The sequence below is a fragment of the Pempheris klunzingeri genome, chromosome 5, assembly GCF_042242105.1.
Source record: "Pempheris klunzingeri isolate RE-2024b chromosome 5, fPemKlu1.hap1, whole genome shotgun sequence".
NCBI lineage: Eukaryota > Metazoa > Chordata > Actinopteri > Acropomatiformes > Pempheridae > Pempheris > Pempheris klunzingeri.
The window spans coordinates 8,458,576-8,482,359 of NC_092016.1; the positions used below are offsets into that span (position 1 = coordinate 8,458,576).

Sequence of the window (23,784 nt, forward strand, 5' to 3'; positions counted from 1 at the left end):
ACTGGACCATTCCTGAACAGAGGAGGAGGCTGCTGCGGCATCACTTATCTGCTGCTCATAATGCTGCCATGACATTCCTTCCCAGGCAGTTTCACACCAATTTACACTTAAATTCATGAGGCTCTGGACCGTCACGGTTACCATGTGACCTTGACAACTTCTGTGACCTCATGTAACATCAATGTGAACCCACCAAAGAGGTTTAAATGCTTGGGGACTCTGCCTTTCAGTAGAACAGATGAAGCCTTTTGGATGAGTGCTGGAACATCTTCAAGACAAATAAACGGCAAACCTAGATGCCTGTAGAACTTCTGGACCACGTTATTTTATCTTTTATTGTGGTCATGTAGTATCAAAAGAATAAGAAGTATAGATATATAAGATAATATTTATCTTATTCATGTTTTAACACTAAAATGCAATAACCGATGAGAAAGAGCCATTATAAACTCTATTTTAAATTCTTGTGGTGATCCAAATTCTTCTAAAGATGCCAGACATTCATGTCTAAATGTTGTGCAAATGAGTAGAAAATGATAGACATCAAAATAATGTTTTAGCAGAGACTTCAAAAATATGTAAATCGGTTGCTAGGGAACATCTGTAGTGCTGTACAATCAAAAGCACTGAACTAGGTAAACTGAAAATCACTGCAGCATAAAGCTGTAACTTAACAGAAAAATGTAACACTAAACATTCCTGACAAAACAAAAACAGAACCTTTCAAAACATTCAATTTCCATGACAGAAGTTATGATGGACACACTGGTCTCTGTTTTAGTCGCCATTCATTTTTGCCAAGACAAAAATCTCATCAAAGAGCCAATTCAACATTTTACTTTCAGACAACCAAAACAAATCAGGGTTCTTCAATTGATTTTTCAAACAGATGATTTTCCAAGTCACCGTACATGGAGCACTGGAGCACAAAATGAAATTCATCCTCAACATCACAAAAATCACAATGAACACATAAACACGGCTCCTCAGGAATACCTTTATATTTGTGCAAACTGCCTCCGTTGCTAGCAGCATAGTGCCAGTTCTTATGGGCTCGGACCCCCTCCTTCTGTTGTTCCTTGGATCCATGGATCTTCACTAGTTATTTGACTCCATTTATGTTATGCTGCAAATCACTCATGAAAATAAAATGTAAATCAGAAAGAAAATATTGCAGCGACCTCTCCTGATCGAGGATAATTGTGTACTCTATCCCGGTTAAAGATCTGTTTGGTCAGCTTTTCCTCCGACAACTGGACAAGGTGTTTCCACAGCTGAACTATTTCACACCTCTGCTTTACAAGACATGGCTCCCACCCCGTGTCCCCTTCGATAGCCCACAGTGCAGCAGGCCTGTATTAAAGAAGAAAGCACCTCATGGCTCAACTCGGATAGCATTACCATCAGGAACGTTCTTAAAAGCCCACAGTCTTGCAGCATTAAATAAAAGTGAGGCAACCATTGAATCATAAAGTTAAAGAACACCATAAACTCATATTTCACATTTTTTGTTCATTTACACTCCATTGTACAGTTTTACATGCACACATAGGACCTATAGAGATGGTAGTGATGGGGCTGCCACAAAGTGGCGCCTCGGGGCAGTTAGGGGTTTGTTGCCTTGCCCCAAGTGATGCACTTCACACTTCAGCCTATGGTCTGTGCTGGACTTGATGAATATTATGTTATAGACACATACTTCAGACTTTAAACAGTTGCTTCAAATATAATATAATTTATGTCCCTTCGTCCCGATAGCTTGCTAATAATTCATGTCATTTGGTAATTTGATCATGGTTAATTTAGTTAGTTGTTCTGAATTTAATAGAAATTGATGATTTCGAAAGGATTTTCTTCGAAACAACAACGCAATTCAATCCCAATTAAATATTTTTCATCATTAGCTAATTCAGTCACTATTAGAAGCTTAATTCTTCATGCACGCTGGATTATATGACTTCCGCATGATCACCTGACCTGCATCATCCTTTAGCATTGAACTGGAATTAATCAACTGATCATTGGCTGTATTTTACCTTCACCTTTTCCAGAATCACACAGTTGTGTCAGAATCAGAATCGTGTTTATTGCCAAGTGAGGTTCCAAATACAAGGAATTTGACTTGTTATTTTCATGCAAACATGGTGAGATAAAAGAAAGTAGAATAGAAATGTGCAACAATAAAAATGTAAGTTATATAAAGAATATAAAGAATTATTTTTTTTTTTTTAAATGAAAGACCTGTAGGCCAATAGTTTATGCAGGAATGTGCCAACTATTGACCATGGAGGTATAAGAAGTATAAGGAATATGTGCAATGTGAAGGAATAATAATCCAAACTACTAATGTATAAAGAATTTGCCAACAAATACCAAGATACCCATCAGGGTTTAAGGTGCAACGTGGGCATTTTTTTTTTTTTTTTAGATTCATTGAGGCTTTTCTCATCTCAGCCCACAAGGGGGCTTCATTGTCCCTCTTTCTGCCTCTCTCACTCCTCGGCAGGTTTTCCTCCCCTCTCCCTCCCTCTCCCTCCCTCTCCTCTCCTCTCCTCACTCACTCTCCGGGTCTCACTCCCGCTGCTGTAGGAGCGTCTGTCTGTTCAGCTGGTGAGGCAGCGGCAGCTCGCTTCGTGCGTCCTCTCCGTTACCCACCTGTGCCGCGGGTGGTGCCGATGGAGCACATCCTGCGTTACATGGAATAATTTCTACATTGTTACATTTTCCCCCCTCTTTCTATCCGGATTTGCTTTTTTGTTTTTGGATCACTGGGCATTTAAAGTTGAGATAATGCCTCCGCTCAGCATTTGGGATTGGTAATAGCCTTCTGCGCGAGGGTGATCCATCATTCGCATGTGACTGAACAATACTGTCTCTCGGAAGTGGACAAAACATGGACTAATTTTTTTTATATACATTCACCATGGGATTATTACAGCTATTTCGGGTTCTCGGCATATTTTGCGCCTCCTCAGGTAAGACACAGGGCTGTCACTGATTGTACAGTAACCATTTCTTGCAACATGTAGTATGTACGGTGTGGATGCATGTAATTGAATTATGTGAAGTTCTGCGTAATTCGCCACCTAGGCTTTTCCACAAATAATCCCATCTACTTGATGTAGCAGCTTGTTACCTCCCATCTCTTCCCCTTACACCAGCAGGAAATGCATGTAGCATCACAGGTGTCCTTGCGTGCAAATAACAATGACAATCTTGTTTTTGTGTTTTCCAATTAGTTGTAGGCTTTGGGGTTGACCCTGCCCTGCGCATCAGCGTGTTTGATGAACTAACGCTGGGGGAAGGCTTTGAAGGAGTTACTCAGGTCCAGGGCTTCCACAGCGAGTCTAGAGCTTTCCACTTCCAAGGTACAGTAACACACACTCCCTTTATTTATGCTCATAGATGGGGTCTAAAATGTGTCCATAGGAGGCGATGAGCAGGTGGAGGAATGCTGACCGAACTGCCCTCACTGAAGAGATTGCTGTGCTTATTGACATTTTGTTTAAACAACTTGTCAGACTAACTGGATGCAGCCCAGTAATCCACGGATAAGCTCTCCTACTGAGATGCCTGATGAAGATCTTTTTGTGAAAATGTCAGATCATCTAATAAGGCCGTGGTCCATATGCCTGTATGTAATGTCACAAGCGTGTAAGAGATTTTCAGCAGCGGCATATTGTGGATTTTCAGTTTTCCTCTGTAACGGGACTTGTAGCCCGGGGGCCCTCAGATTGCCACCTGCCCGAACAATAGGCAACGTTAGATCTCCATGAAAAAGTGGGGTGAGCAGGGCAAGCAGTGGGGGAGAGACGGGTGGATCATGCAAAGAATCATAGAAAGAAGGAGCATAATCAGATTAGGCAGGGACAAAACCCTGTGTTCACAGAGATGTATGATGTGAGTGAATGGGCCCCTTGCTAGAATTTACCCATTGGTGATCTTCTGGAGTGTTAAAGCAGTCTGAACACATTTATAACCAAAATATGAATGGGTAGAGGAGTGAGTCAGGAATCTATGCTGTCAGTTGTACAGCAGTGCGCAGGCTAAATATGTTATCCATGGCATTTAGTACATAGCATTGTGCGAAACAGAGTTGTGAAAGCTGCGGTCGTGCTTGACTTTTTTTATGCACTGTTTTGCCAGTGTTACATCTTTTGTCATTTGATGTCAGACGCTCATTAAGATCCAAATGAGACTGTTAACAGCCCCATCACAGGGATGGAGATGTCTTATCATAACCCAGCCAAAAGTAGCAACAGAGGAAATTGCTTTTGGCTCCCAGATCAGTGGCAAAACCAAATACATGGCAAATCAAATCTTCACAAAGAGGATCACAACATGGATCACATACTGTACCAAAGTGACAGTGTTGTTTTGGGACAGAGAAACACCACATTCATTTGTCGACATTTTTCTTCTTCCCTCCTCCTTGCTGATATCTTCTAATCTCCCCGCACAGCCGCTGAGACAGCAGCACTTCTGCATGGAGCAGCAACTCCAGCATCTCTGTGAAGGCAGGCTATTTGATGTCCTCTGTGTAGACAACACTCAGAAGTGCTCTACCCAGGCAGGTAGCATGAGGGAAGGAGAGAGACTACAAGAAAGAGTTGGATAAAAAGAGCGAGAGAGAGATAGAGAGAGAGAGAGAGAAACAAAGACAGTTACAGGCAGAAGCTCCCACAGCTTTTGCCACAAAATGTAAAACACCACTGCTCCATGACTGGCACCTCTCTGTCATTACGCTCTTATTTCTCTGCATTACCTTTGCTAAGTACGTTTCGTTACCCAGGCGGAGAAGGCAGCTGCATGTTATTTATGGCAGAGCTTGCCTCCATTCTTCATTTGGGATGTCTATGTTAAGTCAGTGATGCTGGTTGAGGGGGAGGCAGGGAGAGGCGTACCGGCAGAGCAGACCTGGGCCTCTGTTTGTTTGTGATCAGAAATAGACAGTGAGAGGCACATACTGTAGAGGAGCAGAGAGAGTGAAGATAGAGAGAAAGAAGCTGAGAGAGAACTAGAAAGAAAGAAAGAAGGAGAGAGAAAGAGGGGAGGGGAGGGGGGGGGGGGTGCAGGGAGCAGAGCTGTCTGCCAGCTGTTTGATAGACTGTGCTGATTCCACATGTATGGATGCTTGGCTGGCTGGGACCAGCAGACAAGCCCACGGTGACATTCCGACGCTCATTAGATAGCAGGCAGAACATATCCATGGCTGTCCCTTCCACTGCCTGCCTGCCCGAAGGGAAAGCTGTTATCTCTGGGTGCTGGGTGGAGGCAGGAGGAGGGGTAGCCGCTGAAAGCTGAAAGAGAAGGAGCAGAGTGATTCACAGTATATAAATGTGTATATGTGCATGTGTGTGGATAAGGAACTGTGGTGTTCCCTATATCTTTCTATCAGTCTGCCAAAGTATGTTTTTTTTTGTGTGTCTGAGAAAGAGGAGAGCAATGAGCAGTGGGGGGATTGCTGTTTAGTGCACCCCTGCTGATGCTTTTGAAGGTAGCTGTCAGCGCAACATTGCATAGCATTAGGAGAGGTGGACCTCAGGGACAGGCATAATAGAGAGAGAGAAAAGCCCGCGGGCTACACTCCTCTCATGTCCTGATACCAGGTGATACCCAGCCACGCCACAAAATCATCACATCATTAGCACTTCCCCCACAGTTTTTAATATCTCGACATCCAGATATCTATCTGTCTCTATATAAACAAGCACAGGGGCCACACCCAGAAGCACTCCCTTCCCCCAACACACTTACACCCATACTCCCTCCCTCTCTGGCTACCAGCGTATGGACCAAACTCATTCGAAGTGCAAACATCACAATTGCTAGAAGCATCCTTTCAGCTGCAGCACATGACTCCCCTTTAATTGTATCTCTGGGTGTGCGTATGTGAATCCTGTCTGAAACATGTTCTTGCTCAGATTGTTTGAACACTGCCAGTGAGGTGTTTCTGTGTATGTTGTGGTGATTATGTCCCAGACTGCAGCGACACTGAAGTGTAACAGGATGGATGAGACTCATTTATAATACAGCAACACTGTGTGCGTTTTCTTGTGTGTGAAGAGGGAGGAAGACAGAGGGACTGTGTGTGAATGTGAGTTGGTTTCATCCAATGATGTGTGTGTAACAGATTTAAGTGTTTGAATAGGATTGACGATTGTATGTTTCCACTGTAGGGGCAACACTTATCAGGTGCTAGTATGCTGTTGCTGATAGTATATGGCCCATAAACTATACTAGGCCATAGAAGGATATAATGCAAGTGGTGAGTGGGCAGCTTAGTTCTTCAGCTACAGAGCCCACATTCAATTCTATATAGGTAAGCAGCTTCTGTACTCTTCGCTGAATTGTATTTAGCATGTTTAGAGCGTGTTGTTTTTGTAGCTAAGGCCACATTTAAAGGAAGGGTTGGAAAGCAAGATGAGAATTTACCTACAGGAATCAATAAGGTAATTAACACTGACAAAGAGGCTGGTGTAACATTCATTCTAAACCTGAAGAGCAGAAAGAGGCAAGTATGTAATGCAATGAAGAGAAGTGTTTTCTGTCATGCAAATAAATACATATATACAGTAAATAAAAACTTTAACAAGCAGAATTGAATTTAAGCATTTTTAGTTATAGGCAATGATACTCTTGAATTCATGTCAAAGGTGCTTGAAGCTACTGGTCCATTGTACTTTAAAAGTTCAATATATGAGATTCAGAACTACTAGATGTTGCACTAGAGCGCCAGCGTCTCAGACCAAAAGAAACTAACAAGAACTGCCTGTACCAGAGTCTGTCACTGAGCATCAGCTCGCCGAATGACTCGCTCATGCACTGCCAGCACAGCCACCAACACAAAGAACAGAGAAGCTTGGATTACCCACGTAGAGGGAGTGTGACTTCATTCTCTGCCATTACTCCACTATACCTTTACCAGTGTTGTTCCTAGCAACTAATTTCCCTGTCGGTTAAACAGAAATTTCAATTTAGACTGGTAAAAGTAAGAAGCAACGTCATGTAGGTTTGCTGAGTGTGGCTATGAGCCTGCAGGTTAATGCCTACACGCCTGTGGTGAATGTGGTTACACGTTGCTCCGGTCAAGTGGTTATATACCAGTTTATTCTGACACTCCTAAATATTCTATATCAAAATACTGTCAAACTGTGCTCGTTTTACAAGATGTCATCTGTGTTTACATCGGGCATTAGCTCGAGGGGGCTGCAGTGGCTTGTGCCTGCAAAACTAGATGCACCACTTACTGTAACTGCCGTTGTACCTTAAGTAGCCCTGGTCACGGACGAAATTGTGTGCATCCCTAATCTTAACAGAGTAAATAGCTGTTTGCCGCTGTATTAATGTTCAGAATCTCCCATATAGAACCTTTAAAGGGTCATTGATCACTGTAATTGTTCTACCCGACAATACTGGGTGCAAAGAGACCACCTCCCTAACAGATGTAACAGATGCAAACAAAATCTACAGTCCTTGCTCTGTGTAACAAAGTCACTTCAAAGTTTAGCTGAAGTTAGTATGAGGCTCTCACAGCTTTTTTTAAAAAAAGATAAAGACTTTATGGTCTGAAATTCCTCATACAAAGCGCTTTCAGACAGACACGGTTCTGGTTTTGGCTCCAGCTCCGCTCTGGTGTCTCAGAACCTTGGTGCTTTCTGGCGAACCAGCCCGCGTTCACACCATCTTAAGCGGAACCAAAGTGGGAGGACGTTACTCCGCGTTACTCAGGCGGAAGTAAACACAACACCGGCAAAATGGCGAATGTCATGGATTATCGGCAAACTTTCGTTGACACGCCCACTGATGATGTCACGGTTCGCGAGGACGAACAAACTTTTCAGGTCCCGAACCGATTTTTTTTTTCGGTTTGAACGCGCCGGCTCGTTCAAAATTAAGTCCGGGAACCGGAACCGGAACCGGAACCGGCACGGAGTGTGAAAGCACTCACAGTGTTTTCTTGCTGAACAGCAGCAAAGGGATGGCAACACAGAGTGGGAATTGTAAAGTGTCTCCAACTAACTCAGACTGCAGAGGCCTCACATTAGTTTAAGCTGAACTTTAGTGTTTTTGCATAGAAGCAAGATTGTGGATTTTATCCCTCATCGCTTACATTAAATCTACTTTCAGAAGGGATTTCTTTGCTAACAGTACAGGACAGGAATGTTTACAGCAACCCATAACTGTCTCAGTGTACTTCAAGGCAAGGCATAATGACTGTGTTAGGATGGACTTGAAAATATGTGAACTTAACCACTGCAGGGGCTTATTTCTTCAAGAACTTTCTGGAATCAAATGGAATTTTTCTCGGCTATATAGTGTAGAAGTCTTATTCTGTCCTGTTTCATGAAACTAACATGCATTTTCAGAAAATTCTTACTGATTTGATTTGGGAACATGTTGAAGAGATTGTACAGCGTGGCCGATCTTTTCAATAGTTTTGTAAGAATAAGACTTAAAGGACTCTAATGAGAGATGAAATAGCTTGAAGTTCTTCACTGTGACTTCTTGGTGTGATCTTAACAGATATCGCTCTGTAACCTCAGCTGATAACTGACATTTACCTGAATTTAGTCAGATAACCTTGCTTAGTCAGAATAATCCAGTCCACACAGATTTTAGAATATAAGGTTATCCTACTTCCATCAACATGCGTTGTGGTCTTTGCAATGTGCCCAACCTGACTGACATTATCCCCAACTCCCTGTGGTCAAAGTCTGCTTTACTTGCTGCTTTCTGAGGCGAGCCTGATCCTGCGTTCTACACCGGAGCGCCGATGACCATGGAGGGAGAGGTATTTCTATCCCCATAAGGCAGTTATACAGTCGGGTGGCTGGAAGGCTGTCATTAGCTCTGTGTATGTGTGAATGTCAGACAGTCGGTCACTGGGGAGGTGATCTGAGAATTGGTGAGAAATTGCTGGCCAAAGCAGTCCTGGAGGTGCCCTTGGCTCAGTTTAGTATTTGTTCCAGGAGAGTGGAGACACAGTGGGGGGAGATGGTCCGCCGAATGCAGATTGGCTGTGCATGGTGGAATATTCAGGAGCTGCAACAAACAGCTTTTGGTGGTTGTGGATGTATGCTTTAATCTTTTTGTTCGCTCATGTTTCAGCATATGTTTGTGGCCGTCTCTCTCTCTCTCTGTGTTGACTCAGTGTTTGTATGGAACTGTAGGCTAGCCAAAGGTCTGGGTTATAGTGTTCTGTTTGTGTGCCTGTCTGTGTTGCCGTCTTCACCTGTTAGTGTATGTGCATGTGTTCATAGACGCATGTGTGTGTGTGTGTGTGTGTGTGTTGACAATAATGAAGGGTTTGGAGTTTGCTGCCGGTAGAGAGTTTATCATTACTCTAATCCCTCTGGAGAGATATTCTCTTGCCTAGCACTCCCACACATATCCTTCTCTGAGCAGATAAAATGTGTTGTTTTGTCATTTTCCAAATAGAAAACATTATGCAATAAGAAAATAGTACACTTTTACTTGTTACATGCTAGTATTGTGTTCCTTCCTCCGCTGATTGGATCACAGTGTTTTTCTGGCCTCTCTTGGCTCTACGTGTTTAGTACATATCATGGCTCACTCACTCTTAACTGGTCAAGAGAAGGCTTATTTGCAGAATTGTTGAAGAGTTGTTGCAAAGACGTAGGAGGTGTTATCTTGTTCTGGCAATCCACTAGAGACCAAAGAATGAAAGTCCTCATTATTCACATTCCAATGTGCCCATGATCTTCTTATCTGATATCAGTAATACTGTTTTTAGTCACAATTTCTCTTGGGAAATAATTAAATTACAAATAGAAATGTACTTGCACCTGTCATTCTTCTGTCTTTGTGTCCTGGAGGAAAAATGATGAAACTTTTATCCAGTACAAAAACTTCTATTCTGTAAATACAGGTAGAAATGAAAACAGGGTGTGAGAAAAGGATTGTGGAAAAGCTGGGTGTATGTGGACTCTCAAGCTTGTGCTGCAGGGCACCTGTTCTAAATGCTAAATGTGTGAGCAAGTGATTGGTGCAGTGCTGCCAGCATACTTCCACGAGAATGCAGTGATGGAAGTGTGGGGGGGGATTACAGCTGTGTGGGGCCAAGGGGTCAGACAAAATAAGACCACATTAGACAGTTCAAGATTGGAAGTGAAGCTGAGGGATGGAAATCGTGGCCTGAGTGTAGCCATTAAAGCACAATGTACCCGTGAGATAAGATTAGGCTGTAGCCCAAAGCTGCGCTTCCTGGGGATGCTATTGAGCCCGAGGCTTTTGGAGATCTCAAGTCAGCTGATAAAACTCTGTATGTCTCAAAAACACAGCTTTCTCACATATCAGCTGGTCCTCATATTCTGTGAACAACTAGGATAGATGACAAGAGCTGTGTTATTGTGCTGAAAAATGTGCTGATTGGAATTTTATGTGCTAGATCATCATTTTCAAGCTATTTTGTGTCAGTATCTCACATCAGAGTGGTCATTAGGAGCAGGTGGCTGCCCCATCCAGGCGTCTGCCAATAGATAATCGACCAAAGGCCCCCTCAGCAGGGCCACATTGATTTGGCAGAAGGGAACGCTGGCCCTCTCATCACAGCACAAACTCATCCACCGCTCTTTCATGGATGTTTTAGAAATGCAGAGGTGTTACTGCTATAGCTTTATCTTTGTTTCAGTGCCTGTTAAGAGTGTTGAGATCATAGTGCTTTTCATGCAGGCAACTCTACACAGACCAGTTTCACGACTCAATCTAAATGAGAAGATGCCCCCACCCTACAATCCCCCAAAGTACCATTTAAAGCAGCCCCGTTCCCCTCAAAGTGTAAAGACTGGTGATGAGAATCATCCACTCATAGATCAAAGGCTCATGGCTGCCAAACTGCAGGGCAGCCCAGTGGTAGAGGTTCTTCAGTCCTCACCATCCCCCTTGCCTCATCAACCTTCTCCCAGTACGGACCCCGCCCTGACACCTGCTCCCACTGCGCTCATTTTTCTCATGATTGAGACGTCAGTGTAATCTCTGTTCAACACATGCCATGGCAATAGGCTGACCAGAGCATACAGCCATAAAACATTGTAAATCTGAAATACTCAAATTAAAGACACTCAATTGTAGCTTAGATTACAATTCAGTAATTAGGATCAAAACACACAAAAATAATTTCCAATAATTTCTGAGATTATTGTCAACAGTGGTCATTTAGATTTGGTTATTATGCGGAATCTGTTGATGGCAGCAGATTATTGCTAGGCAGAACTCCTGTTGCAGTCATTAGACCATCTGTCCCATCTCAGCCAATGACATTGGAATGATACTCCGCTGGCAGTGCAAAATGCATGAAACTGTGCCCTGTGCATCTCCTCTGGTGAGCAACAAATCTAGTGAACATTTTTTTTTTTAGACAGAAGTGACTCAAACTATGTCCCCAGTGGCTTTAAAAGCCTACATCAGGAAAAGGCTAATGCGGTGGTAGGTCCCCACCAGAAGTACGAATGCTTCTATTTTCAGCATGGCACCATGTTATCCTATATAACCAATGAGTTCACTGTGTATGCCAGTCTTGATCATGGCATTGCTTGGTGTTTCACGTTGCATTGTGTTAATTGGCTACTCCCACCAGCTGGAAGTAATGTTAATACACTGAGGAAAAGCCGCCACGCTAGCTTCCTGGAGCGTTTAAGTGTGCCAGGGCATCTTGCATGCATCCCATAGCTGGAAGTGAACTCTTTGATGTGATTGCTTCTGAGAAACGTCATCATTTATTGATGCTTCCATTAAAGTAGCATAGACGTCTGTGTAGAGTTGGAGAGGATGGAGGGGGCACACTGGTTGGAAGAGGAGCTTGTGAGCTAACTACACAGAAAACGCCCTCCCATCTACACAAGCACCATTAGCCTTTAACGTCTTCGCCCCAAATCCTTGGCTTCATATCTCTAATCCCACACCAAACAAGGAGAAAGCATTCCATTGATCCAGTTTTCGGGATAGCTGATACAACCTAACACATGTTTGGTACACTATTTGGTAGGATTAAGTCGTCTGATGGTTTTAGCAAGTGGGTGACGTCAATTTTTATTGGAGTGAATGTGGTGAATGACCTGACTTGATCTTGAAACGACTTAAGCTTCAAGGAGTGGTGCTAGTTTCCTAATGCTTTAATTTGACAAACATCCTCATGATTATTTTAACACATATTGAGGGTACACCAGCATTTATCAAAACAGGCTTGAGATGAAAATGGTCAACCAACTTGCGAATTTGAGTAAAATGATTTTAACAGTGTTTTTGGACTCTTTTTTTTTTTTTTGGAAAGTGTTTGACTTGCAGCTTCCTGAAGTTTAAATGAAATTCCTTTATTGGGAGTACAGTTGTAATATTTACCAGAGCTATATGTGCAACTGAAGTCTCCTCATCAAAATGCAGAAGGGAATACACAGATACATTTTTTTAAAAAAAGAAATATGAAATATTTTCATGACATTTTCTTTTACACCAGTAAGTGTGTTTAGTGTTATTTTTCATTTATGAATTTAAATTCAGCATGAGTTTATGTGAAGACATCAAATATTTACAGCATATAGCCTGTGAATCCCAGCCGGATGTTCTCTAGTTCCTTATAGCAAATGTTCCTATTGAATAACCACAAAATGTCAATACCACATTTCACTTCACTACAACATATTTCAGTATATTTCATACACTGAAAAATACTTTTACTTAGTGAAATAGTTTTTATTGACAGTATTCTGTCAGTATTCTATCCTGGCTATCATCTCATCAGTGCCTTCATTCTGTCTAGATTTAAAATGGTATTGAGATGTTAGCTGTATCCACATACAATTTGTAACACAGTGTATGAAAATTTGAACTATAACATGCAAAATAGACATTCTTAGTCCACTCATTACTATTGCATATTCATATTCATAAGTAATCCCTTGACAATTCACAATTCACAGCTACGGCTCTAGCTTCTCAGGGCGTCGGCCTGGCCTCAATTATTTAGCAAATGTCTTTAGGTTAATAAAGCATACATGTTAAAGACTCAGTGTTAGTCCTAGTTTTTGTTTTCATAATGTTAATGTTTTTGCCAGATCTGCATGAGGAACTGGCTCTTAATCGTGCAAGTAGTGGAAATAATAATGATGATAATAGCGAGCCAGGTATGTAGAGTAGGTCGTCTACTCATCACAGGGTGGGTGGTTTGATCCCCAGCTCCTCCTGTCCAAGTGTCCTAGGACAAGACACTGAACCCATAATTGCAACTAATGTTTTGGGCATGTTAGCTTGCTGCCATCTCTGTGTGTGTGTGTGTGTGTGTGTGTGTGTGTGTGTGTGTATGTGTGCGTGCGTGCGTGCATGCATGTGTGTGTGTGTGTGTGTGTGTGTGTGTGTGTGTGCGTGCGTGTGTGCGTGTGTGTGTGAATGAGAGGCAACTTGTAAAGCACTTTGGATAAAAGCACTATATAAATGCAGCCATTTACCATTTGGCCATTAAAATAATATCTGATATTTCCCTCTTCATTCTAGGGTCCTCGAGGGAAGTTATGGCTCCTGCTGAGGTCTCAGAACAAATGGTTCAGAAGCTGAGAGGCAAGAATGAGTTTACCGTGCTGGTGACCCTCAAACAAGATCACCTCAACTCTGGGGTCATCCTCTCCATTCATCATTCTGAGCACAGGTACGATCATTTTGCATTTCACATTATAATCTGTTCTATAATACATAGAAAAGGGTAGCCCGTGCCATTCATTCAAAATATAGCCATTTTTGAAAGTTGGATAGACTTAGAAATATATATCAGCAATGCATAGCAAATTTTCTAAGTTAATTGGAGATGCATATTTTAGCAGTGTGTAATGGAAAAGACGGAAATGTCACATGGAGCACCGCATAGCTTTATAAAGCCCCACTGATTCATTCAAATTAGATTAAAATTGTTCTCTAAATTTAGTGCCACTCTCTGTTTTGTCACATCAGCAGTCTGTAACATGTTGATTGTAACCTGAATATTTGTATTTGATGAGCATTTAGATGTTTTACACGCCAGTCGAGTCAACAAAGCAAATCACTCTGTATGCCAACATATTATTCACAGCCCATCAACGTTCCAAACATTGAGTCTGTGATCGTGGATCGAAAACTGATGTGTCTCTATCCGCAGTTAGCATGCTAATGTTTTCCATTAGTTTGTGGTAGCTGAGCCGTTGGATGATCAGAACAGCAATCTGAATCCACATAATGTGTTGATTGAACAGTTTGTACATTAAAGTCAGTCCTGAGAAGAGAGCTCAGAGGGATTTTAATGACTTTCCCCACTGCTGATGAGCTTTTCCAGCCATTCATATGCAACAAAGCAGCACTGCATGGTTACGCTTGGAAACGCGAGAAGGACTAATTTAGCGTCAGAAGAGTTAGGTAGTGCATTTATGGAGCTGGGACGAATGTGTCCCATTCGACGAGAGTAAATCTATTAGATTTGGTTTGTAGATAAATCAGCTCCATTGCCACACTTGCATTTGTGTCCATTTTTCTTTTGAATAATGTTTCCAGCAAATGGCTGTAGTTCAAATAAGTCTGTCTTTAAAGGCAGAGGTGAAGGCAGCTCTTACCATTAGTGTCACTACGCTGGGTGAATCTCAGTGGTGTTGAGAAGAGGATTCTGTTAGAATACTAATACGCCAATATAAAGAGTTGAACCTCTACATGTGAGTTATTGTTGTGTGTTGCTGATGTCGCACTTAACATCCATAGAGCACCATTATGCCTGACCAGTGATGTGATTAAATTCTAAATGGTGCTGCAAATCTGGGGAGATGTGAGTGCACTGCTTGGAAATGAGTGACATGTTTATCTCAGCACTGTGCTGAGAGAAGCCCAGACACTTTGGTGATGCATGCAGGTTTTTGTGTTAACAGAAATAAGGATTCGACCTTAATGCAACAAGGTCTACTGTGCGATGCAGGGAGTGCAAATTGTCATTGTGTTGCTGTTACTAGAAGCGGGTTGCCGGCGCTTTTATTCCGCAGGTTCCTGGAGCTGGAGAGCAGCGGCCAGCGCAGTGAGGTGCGTCTTCACTATCGTACCAAAGGCCAACAGGCCCACACTGAGGTGTTCCCTTACAGCCTGGCTGATGACCAGTGGCACAAGGTCTCTGTGGCCGTTAGTGCCACACATGTCATACTACATGTCGACTGTAACAGGTAAGAAGCTGGGGATGAATATTTGTGAAAATAAAACTGAAAATACAGATATGACTGTCTCCTGTGTTTCCAAAGCTAACTTTAAATTAGGATGCACCAATCCCATGTAACCAATTGGCGTCCGCCCCGATCCTGACCTAATTAAGTCGGGGCCGTGACGTGATCGGTTCGCATTGAACTTGTTTTTTTTATTATTATATTATATTTGTTTATCATTATAAAATTCAGTTGCTTTCATTGAGTGACTAAACTCAGTTCATGTGCCTGCAGCATTACCAGCATTATCATAAAAAATGATTCCAGTGAGTTCTACAGATTTTAAATTGGCTGGGGTAGTGAAGTTGGTTGCTGGAATGCTGGTTGAATGTACCTTGAGTTCACCTGCATCATACGTGTATCTGCTGTATAAAAGGGGTTGTTACTGTTTATGTGAACAGATCCTTCCTGGCACAATAAAAGAAGCAGACGGCAACACCATGTGTATCACACAAAGCATGTTGCTATCTATATCCCCCTCAGGGAAAGAGTTAACCGAAGGATTTAACAGGGCAAGACCTGCGGTGCGGGGGAAATGGTTATTCTAAATTAGTGATGGGTAAATGGGTAAAAAAAAAGTTATAGCCTGAATGTTGTAAGCATTCTGTATTTGTTTTGCAGGATCTATGAGCGGGTGGTGGAAGCCCCCTACATGGACATACCTGAAGATGCCTCCTTTTGGCTCGGACAGAGAAACGCTGCTCATGGCTTCTTTAAGGTTAGCACTGGTGTACAAACCTTCCTCTCAGAATCGTAATGTTGATGCTTGTCCTGATGTGTGATAAATGATTCAGAATGGCAAGAACATCTCAGCTGTTGCACCAGATTTTCAACCCATACTCAGTCTTGGATTGTACTGTATCTTCTCCCTCTTTTTATTTGGCTTGCTTGGTTTTATTTATTATAGCTGTTGGATTTAATTGCATGCATTTCTCAAGGCTTACCATTTTAATTCGAGGGTTGCTCTGCCTACCATAGGAATTGACATTTTTTTTGTCATTGTTTGTTCTGTTTCCCGTAGTCTGCAGCTAAGCCTAGTGCAATTATCTCAGCAACCCCCACAACACTGATTTGGGAGAAATCATTAAATTGCCTCTGGACTATGCTCATTAAGCTTACTCTATAGTATTGTTTATCAGACAGAGAGACACGTATCGCCTCTCCCAGACTGGACTGCTCTCCAAAAATTCCCACCTGGGGTGACATGTTGGGGCAAAATGTCAGCTTACAAGCAACTGTAACTATTTTAATCCATCTGCTGGCTCTGTGTTTGATGGTGTGGTGATGTTTATGTTTGTACGTGTGTGTGTGTGAGTGTGTGTATTAATGCTTTAGACATTGTGTCCAGGCTGTTGAATTTCCTCTGTGTTAATTGGTAGATGAAAGAAGCCTAGGAGGTCACCCACTAATCTTGTCACGTAGCAGCATCTCTCCTCGCCACTCTCTGAAGCCTTGATTAGTTGCTAGGGAGGCATGTCTTCTTTTAAAACACACAGCTTCATTAGGGCACATGCACTCACACACACACACAGACAGCCAATGTCTGTATGTGGGTGTCAGCTAAAGATGAGAAAATCAAACCCTTAACGGTTATAGTGAAGACTTGAATCAAAATTAGTGTGTCTGCATATCTGCTTCACAACTTGATAAATATCTTCTTTACGGGCTGCAGACATCGTTTGGTTGCAAGATCTATTTTACCTTACGACACATTTTTTGAGTATTATCAGTGGTATGTCGTCTGTAGTTATATGTATACTGATGTCGTAAATTGTCTCGAAAGGCTGAAAACAATTTACTTTTAATTCAGACAATCTCTCCTGCAACAAGAAACAGCAGGTGTTGAAACATGCAAATCAGATCTTATTTCCCAGTCTCCCAGTCTCAGTTTAGTCAGAATATATCTTCCTATGATTGTTTGCATTTTGGAGAAAATGTATATTAGTGCATCAGAAGTGATTCAGCTCTCGCACTGCCTCTTGTTGTTTTTTACAAATTCACATTTCCGGTACAGATGGGGCAACTGTCGACGGCCCACGTGTTTCTGCATCCATACTGCAGTAAACAGAGCGTCACTGACGTAGAAGAATCGGTTCAGAGAGTTAACTTTATTTTTTTTCAGTCGCCAGAAGGTGCAAAGCAAAGTCTAGCAACTGCTTTGATAATGCAGAATTACAACACAAGCTCTGCTTAAATACAAAGTGAAATGACAAATGCATTTTTCAGTTTTTAAATCATGCATCTCTGTGTTAATTGCTCATTAATCTCTTGTTATATGCCAGAATGTGTACTTGTCCATCCTAAACTCAGGGACAAACACATACATTTATTGAATCAAATGTGATCTTGGTCAACTAGCTGACCCCGCTCTCCATATAAAGCTTCTGTTTATTAGCTTGTGGATTGTAGGATATCATAGGAGGTGTTTTTTAAAACATTTTGGGTCTGATTTAGTAATTAGATCATTGACAGCTCCCTGATGCTCTTCAGCTCTGTATCACCTGTTGTTGCTAAAGCCGTGCCTACTTTAAAGTGATCCAATCACATATAAAAGATTTCATTTAAATCCCTCTTGTTGAATAAACCCTATCCACATATTCACACTGCACTCAGAAATATCATATTACTGAAGGTGAAGACATTCTAACTGTTGTTCTCACTAGAAATGGGGAAGTATATATCACAATGCAGGTGAAGTTTACTGTCGATGCAGGATGGGAAAAGGGGATGATGGCTGCAGGTGGATGTATAGTTTTATGGTACAATCACTAGTATGACAGACACAACTCCAATCTGCTTCCATTTCAGCATGTTGCCATGAAAAATCAGCAAATCTTTTCCGCAGGATTTTAAATTTATGGACGGTAAATTGAAGTGGCAAGACAATTTAAAAAACAATTTCTCCTAAGTTGCACCCCTCCACTTCTGTAAGGGAAATAAATGCACTCAAGGAACGAAATGGGCCAGGTTACCATGGCAACAGAGTATCTGTGTGTAAATGTGTATACGTGTGTGTGTGTAGTATGTGTTGGGGGTTCGGCCACAGGACGAAAGTAGCTATCAATTGGGTCTTATGATTTAAATTGAATCTGTATGTCCTGTTTGTGCTTATCAGAGGAGATTGGAAGAAAAAATAAAAATTCCATCTACGTACTAAAACTCCCACATCATTGGTTCACTTAACACCTGTTGGTGTCCAGTAAAATGAGATGATTCATCCAAGACAACTTAGTAGACATATTATCTCACCACGCAACCATCTCTTACTCCACATTTTGAAAAATGTATTTGCACTCGCTCTAGGACTTAACGGTATTTCACTGTATTCTGTTTCATGATTGCAGCAGTTTACCTCTCATGAACAGAGCTGTTGGTTTTGTGTTGGCTTGTGCTGCTTACACTTGAGTTCCATGTTATCTCATGTGGAAAATGTACCATAAGCACACTTAGACACCATCGTCCCTCTGGGTCATTATCCACTTACTACACATTAGCATGCTTCATCTGACTCTTGTTGCCCGTTAACCATCTGTAAGGTGTTATTCTCCCTGATTGAAAAGTTTGTTGTGTGTCTGCGTGTGCAGGGAGTCATGCAGGACGTGGAAATCCTGGTGATGCCACAGGGTTACATCTCACAGTGTCCAGATCTGAACAGAAGTGAGTGCAGTCTCTTGCTTAAAACTTTTTATCACTACTAAGTAAATGTTCAGTGCACAGTGTAATGGTTGAAGAGTAATGACACCGTCAGCATATAAATTGGCTCCCTATAAGGCTCACCTTTACATTGCAATTCTGTCTGCCACTGTGCACAATCTCCAGCAAAAATGAAACCGGGTCAATTTAAGCGGATAGTGTTTTTGTTTTCCCTATAACCTTTTAGTAGCTATTCCCAATAGCTATTCCCTACGACCACACACATATAGGGTCCGGCATTATTACCTGTTAACATACACAGGAAAGTGTATAAATATTATAGTACTTTTGTAAGAGTAAAAACACTCAGTTTGATGCTTAAAAAACTTAAAGCCACTGAAAATCAAGTGATGCATCTTGTGAAAATATGTCTATTTCCACTTTAAAGAAGTATTTCTTAGAGCGTTTCATTTAATTTAAATTACCTGTTGTGCCTATTTTTCTAGGCAGAAATGCAGAAAGACTCATTGGAGTAAATCAGCTTAGCAATTGAGAAACAATTCTTCCCTCAGTCTCTCCTGTGAAAAGTCTCTTTTTTTTTTTTTTTACCATAATTTAGACAAAATGCAAATTAATACAGATTCTTCTGAATTTATAAAGCAAAAGGGTCAAAGTCTTATGAATGTTAACATGTGTCCACAACCTCAAGTTTGTGTCAAAAGATCACTGCCTGCATCAGAAACCAATCCCACACATTTAAGAAATTATTATAATTTAAAAGGGTATATTTATTAATCAAAATCCAGTTGCTGCTAACTCCTCCTGCTAACAGGGAAGACACACAAAGATCTCACGGTTTAAAAATGATTCTCACACTGATTTTATGTCCCCATGCATCCAAAAGTTGCCAGAGGACATTGCTAACCACAGTTTAAAGTAAACGAGGTCCTGCAGAGAAGACACTTACAGTTACTTTCAATAATAGAAAGTGATGAGAGAAATTGCAGTGAGCTGCTGTTGATATCCCCTAAATTAAGTTAGTGAGTGAGTAAATAAATATAAATACATTTTTTTGTTTTGTTATTGAGTTTTAAATCCTATTTCAGTTCATATTAAAAAAATATATGTACACGTTTTTATCTTTTAAAAAAAAGATTAGTTGTATCATAACAGACTAATTATGCACATCTGTAACTACAGCTGTCTTTATTTGCTATTATCATGATTGCAAATTATAGAACTAGGTGTACTAAATTGCAGTATACTGTATTGTCTCTTGTATCCCAGCATGTCCGACCTGCAATGATTTCCATGGACTTGTGCAGAAAATCATGGAACTGCAGGACATCCTTGCTAAAACATCCAGCAAGGTAATGCAATGTGATATAATGTGTTGTAATTGACATTTAGTCAACAAATTGAGCATCATCTCAAAAAAGAGCAGCAGTTACTATTTTAAATGGACTCTTTTTAATAAAATAATTGTAAATTGTGCTGTAGCATAAAATGTGCACTTGTCAATGAGCTGCTGTCATTACCATTCAATGCAACAGGCATTCAGTGAAACATTAACATTAAATGTAATATAAGCCTATCATTGAAGTCTTTTCTGTTCTGATGCAGACGCTGTCCGTGCAAATGGTGTTAATGGTTTCTAATGACTTACTTTTGTGATGCCATTGGTTTGCTTTTTAGGCTTTGCTTTCTACATGTGAATATAGACACACAATGAGACTGACTCTTATCTTCTCTCATTCTTGCCCTTTGTTTCTTGGGGGGGGGCGGGTCGGCGTGAGCAGCTGTCCAGGGCGGAGGAGAAGATGAATGGGCTGGATGGCTGCTATTGTGAGAGAACCTGCAGCGTCAAGGGGGTCGTCTACCGGGAGGACGAGGGCTGGACAGATGGCTGCAGGAACTGCACATGCTCGGTGGGGCTTCATACACTTGGCTGTGTGTGTGTGTGTGTGTGCGTGTGTGTACGCTGGGTACATGGGTGCGTATGTAGAGTAATAAAGAGCAAGGGAGGGCATTCAATTTTAATTATGTGTGTGTTTGTGTGTGTGTGTGTGTGTGTGTTTGTGTGTGTGAACATACTAAATCTGGAATTATGTGCTTGTCATACTATATGTGATTGTTTCATGCATACATACATTTGCAGGCATGTGAGAGTGATAGATACGTGTGTTTGTCTACGTGTGTGTGTGTGTGTTTATATATATATATATATATCTATGTGTATAGCGTGTGTCTGTTACAGCAAGAGAGAAAGGGAAAACATGCATTTTTCATCATGTCTGTTACACTGCGTTGCTTCAGGTTTGTGTGTGTCTGTGCTTGCGACTGTCTACATCATGCGACACTACATGCGACATCTACACATTTATCACTCCCATTGTAGGTCTTGGCTTTTGTTTTGCTCCCCCGTTCATCAAGTGTGTGAAGGTGGGGGTGTGTTTGAGATTGTGTTCGGGTAGGGTGGAGGTTCAGAGTGCAGGGGCCCCATTGTCAACAGCTTGTATTCTCATTATTTCCTTGCATTAGAGGAGGGTTGCCCCAGTTTACCCAAGAAAAGATACTGTACTGAAAACCTCCACAGTACCCAGGATTAGACACATCGACAACACTGCTTAGTAATGCTCAATCCTCTCAAGGGTCTACTTTGCACTGCATAAAGTGTGAATAATTGCCAAAAAAAAGAGAATTAAAAGCGATTGGAGATGTGGGGCTTGTACCACATCAGCAAACAGATTTCACCCCCTGTCAGTCTACTCAGCTTTGGAACATGAAACTCATTCGCGGCTACTGAAGCCCACCGACCAGCCAATGAGATGCCTTCGCGCACCACTACCCAACATGCAAAAAATAGGAAATCACATATCTCTCAGTGCACCGCACCTAATTGCTCTAGACAGATGATAATTATCATCAGGGATTTGTTCTGCTCACTCATCCAATGAAATCTCTTCATTTGCTGGGAACGATGTGTTGCCATTCCTGGGCTGCAATTAAGGAATTAGATGGGATATGTTCCTTACCTTATGTGTGGCAATTAGCTGTGACCTTTAAAATTCAAAGGTCATGCATTAAGATGTTATCATTTAGGTGGATCAGGTGCATAGATGTTGCTGTCACGGAGTTTTCATCCGTGGAAGCAATGTTAATTATAGGCACAGAGAAGACCCTGGGAAAAGGAGACAGCATTTAAATGTATTAGATTTACATTAACCTGTAACTTTGAACCTGTGGAAATCTACTGTAGGCTATGAGTAGATCTACAACATAGTCATTGTCTTCTGATGTTTTAAAAATCAAATGTACCTTTGATTTCTAGACCCAGGGATCCATCTTTCTAGCATAAATACAAACGAAGTGGGGGTAGGTACGGGTCAAACATCTGTATAGGGGTTTGCTCACACCAGCATTTATAATGGTGAAATTCAAATGCTGTTGAAAAGAAATACATTTTTGTTATTTATTTTATTGGGATTGCTCAGGCATAACATTTTGCTGAACTTGATCGGGCACATTCGCACCATTGACAATTTCACATGATCTTAAGAAGTTAGCGTATTAGTTGTATCGCACCATTTAGTTTTATATAGCCTTGTTCTGCCAAAGCATAACCACCCCAAAGAGATATCGCATAATTTGCAATCAGACAGAAGTCAAAAATGGTACGAATATATTTCTTGACAAAACTGTGTTAACTTCACAATACACTATGTCAATTTCATTTTCACCACCTGTTTCACAGGGATTCGTGAATGAATTTGGCCACTTTTTAGTTGTACCGGCTGTTAAGAGTGGCCTTGTTTCTTTGTGAGACGATTCAGGGATTCATGGGCAGGATGTGCAGACTAAGGTGTGGAATGGAGGGACAACAGCATAGGCACAATTATTAACCTTTAGGAGCCACAGTGTGTAGCTAGCATGCATTTCGACGTGCATGCAGGAGAATGTTGGAGAATCGCTGAGGCTTGCGCTGTTTTGGCAGCCAATATAGGGATGTTTGTGATCCATTGCCAAATAGAAGGACAAAAACAATGAAAATAGGAAAATAGCCACACTAAATAGAAAGACAATGAATGAAAACATCTCAGATTACTGCAGCTTTTGGCTATAACTCACTGATCAGTTTTCCTGCTAAAAATCTGATCCTACTTAAGCTAAAATTTAGAAATTAGAGCAGAATCCTGATCTTTGTTGTGAAGTTGTTGTCCACTGCTTCATCCTTTTTCTTTACATTAAACATGCGTTTTTTTCCCCTTAATGATGTAGATTACTTCATAAGCATCTCAAAATAAACTCATGCTCATTTTATTTACTGGGCTAGTGAAAAAGAGACATTTTGTAAATTATTTTTTAAATTGAATTTGAATTTTGAATTGAATTGAATGAAGTTTTGATGTAACTATTTAATCTTTCAGTATCCGCCTGAAAAATCCAGAATTGGTTGGCCTATAGAAGTCTCTCTTTAAACAGCGTGTTATGTTTTTCTCTGCTCATCAGAATGGCACAGTGCAATGTGAGGCCATCTCTTGCCCTCCCCCTCAATGCCCGGCGGGTACAGCGCCTGCCTACGTAAAGGGAGCTTGCTGCAAGGAGTGCCAGCGTGAGTGGAGTACCCTTAACCTCGTCACCCTCCTACACTCATACAATCATGGACACAATTGCACACAAACACGCAACAGCAAAACAATGTCCACCAACACCACCACCAGATTTAGAGCACACATCACGCCTCCACAAGGGCTGCCTGACAATTGACCAGGGCTCTGCTGTGTTGCTAAGCTACCTCCTAACATGCCTCTTGAGATGGGTCCAACCTTTTGCATATACATGGACCAATCAATTATTCACTAGCTGGCTTCAAAACACAGATGGCCACCAGTCACACAGACATGAGCCAGTAAATCTGGGATAGCTGCGTGTC

General features: G+C 41.5%; 1 protein-coding gene across 1 annotated transcript in view; it reads left to right on the plus strand.

The window, feature by feature from the left end:
• Window positions 1-2,923: 2,923 nt before the first annotated feature.
• nell2a (neural EGFL like 2a) overlaps window positions 2,924-23,784 on the plus strand; it is a 75,659-nt gene continuing 54,798 nt past the window's right edge. Inside the window, exons 1-9 of the mRNA XM_070830474.1 lie at window positions 2,924-2,975; window positions 3,240-3,368; window positions 13,510-13,660; window positions 15,009-15,182; window positions 15,840-15,936; window positions 18,803-18,875; window positions 20,139-20,221; window positions 20,651-20,779; window positions 23,361-23,463. Coding sequence (XP_070686575.1) covers window positions 2,924-2,975; window positions 3,240-3,368; window positions 13,510-13,660; window positions 15,009-15,182; window positions 15,840-15,936; window positions 18,803-18,875; window positions 20,139-20,221; window positions 20,651-20,779; window positions 23,361-23,463 — 991 coding nt within the window. The remainder of the gene's footprint in view (window positions 2,976-3,239; window positions 3,369-13,509; window positions 13,661-15,008; window positions 15,183-15,839; window positions 15,937-18,802; window positions 18,876-20,138; window positions 20,222-20,650; window positions 20,780-23,360; window positions 23,464-23,784) is intronic.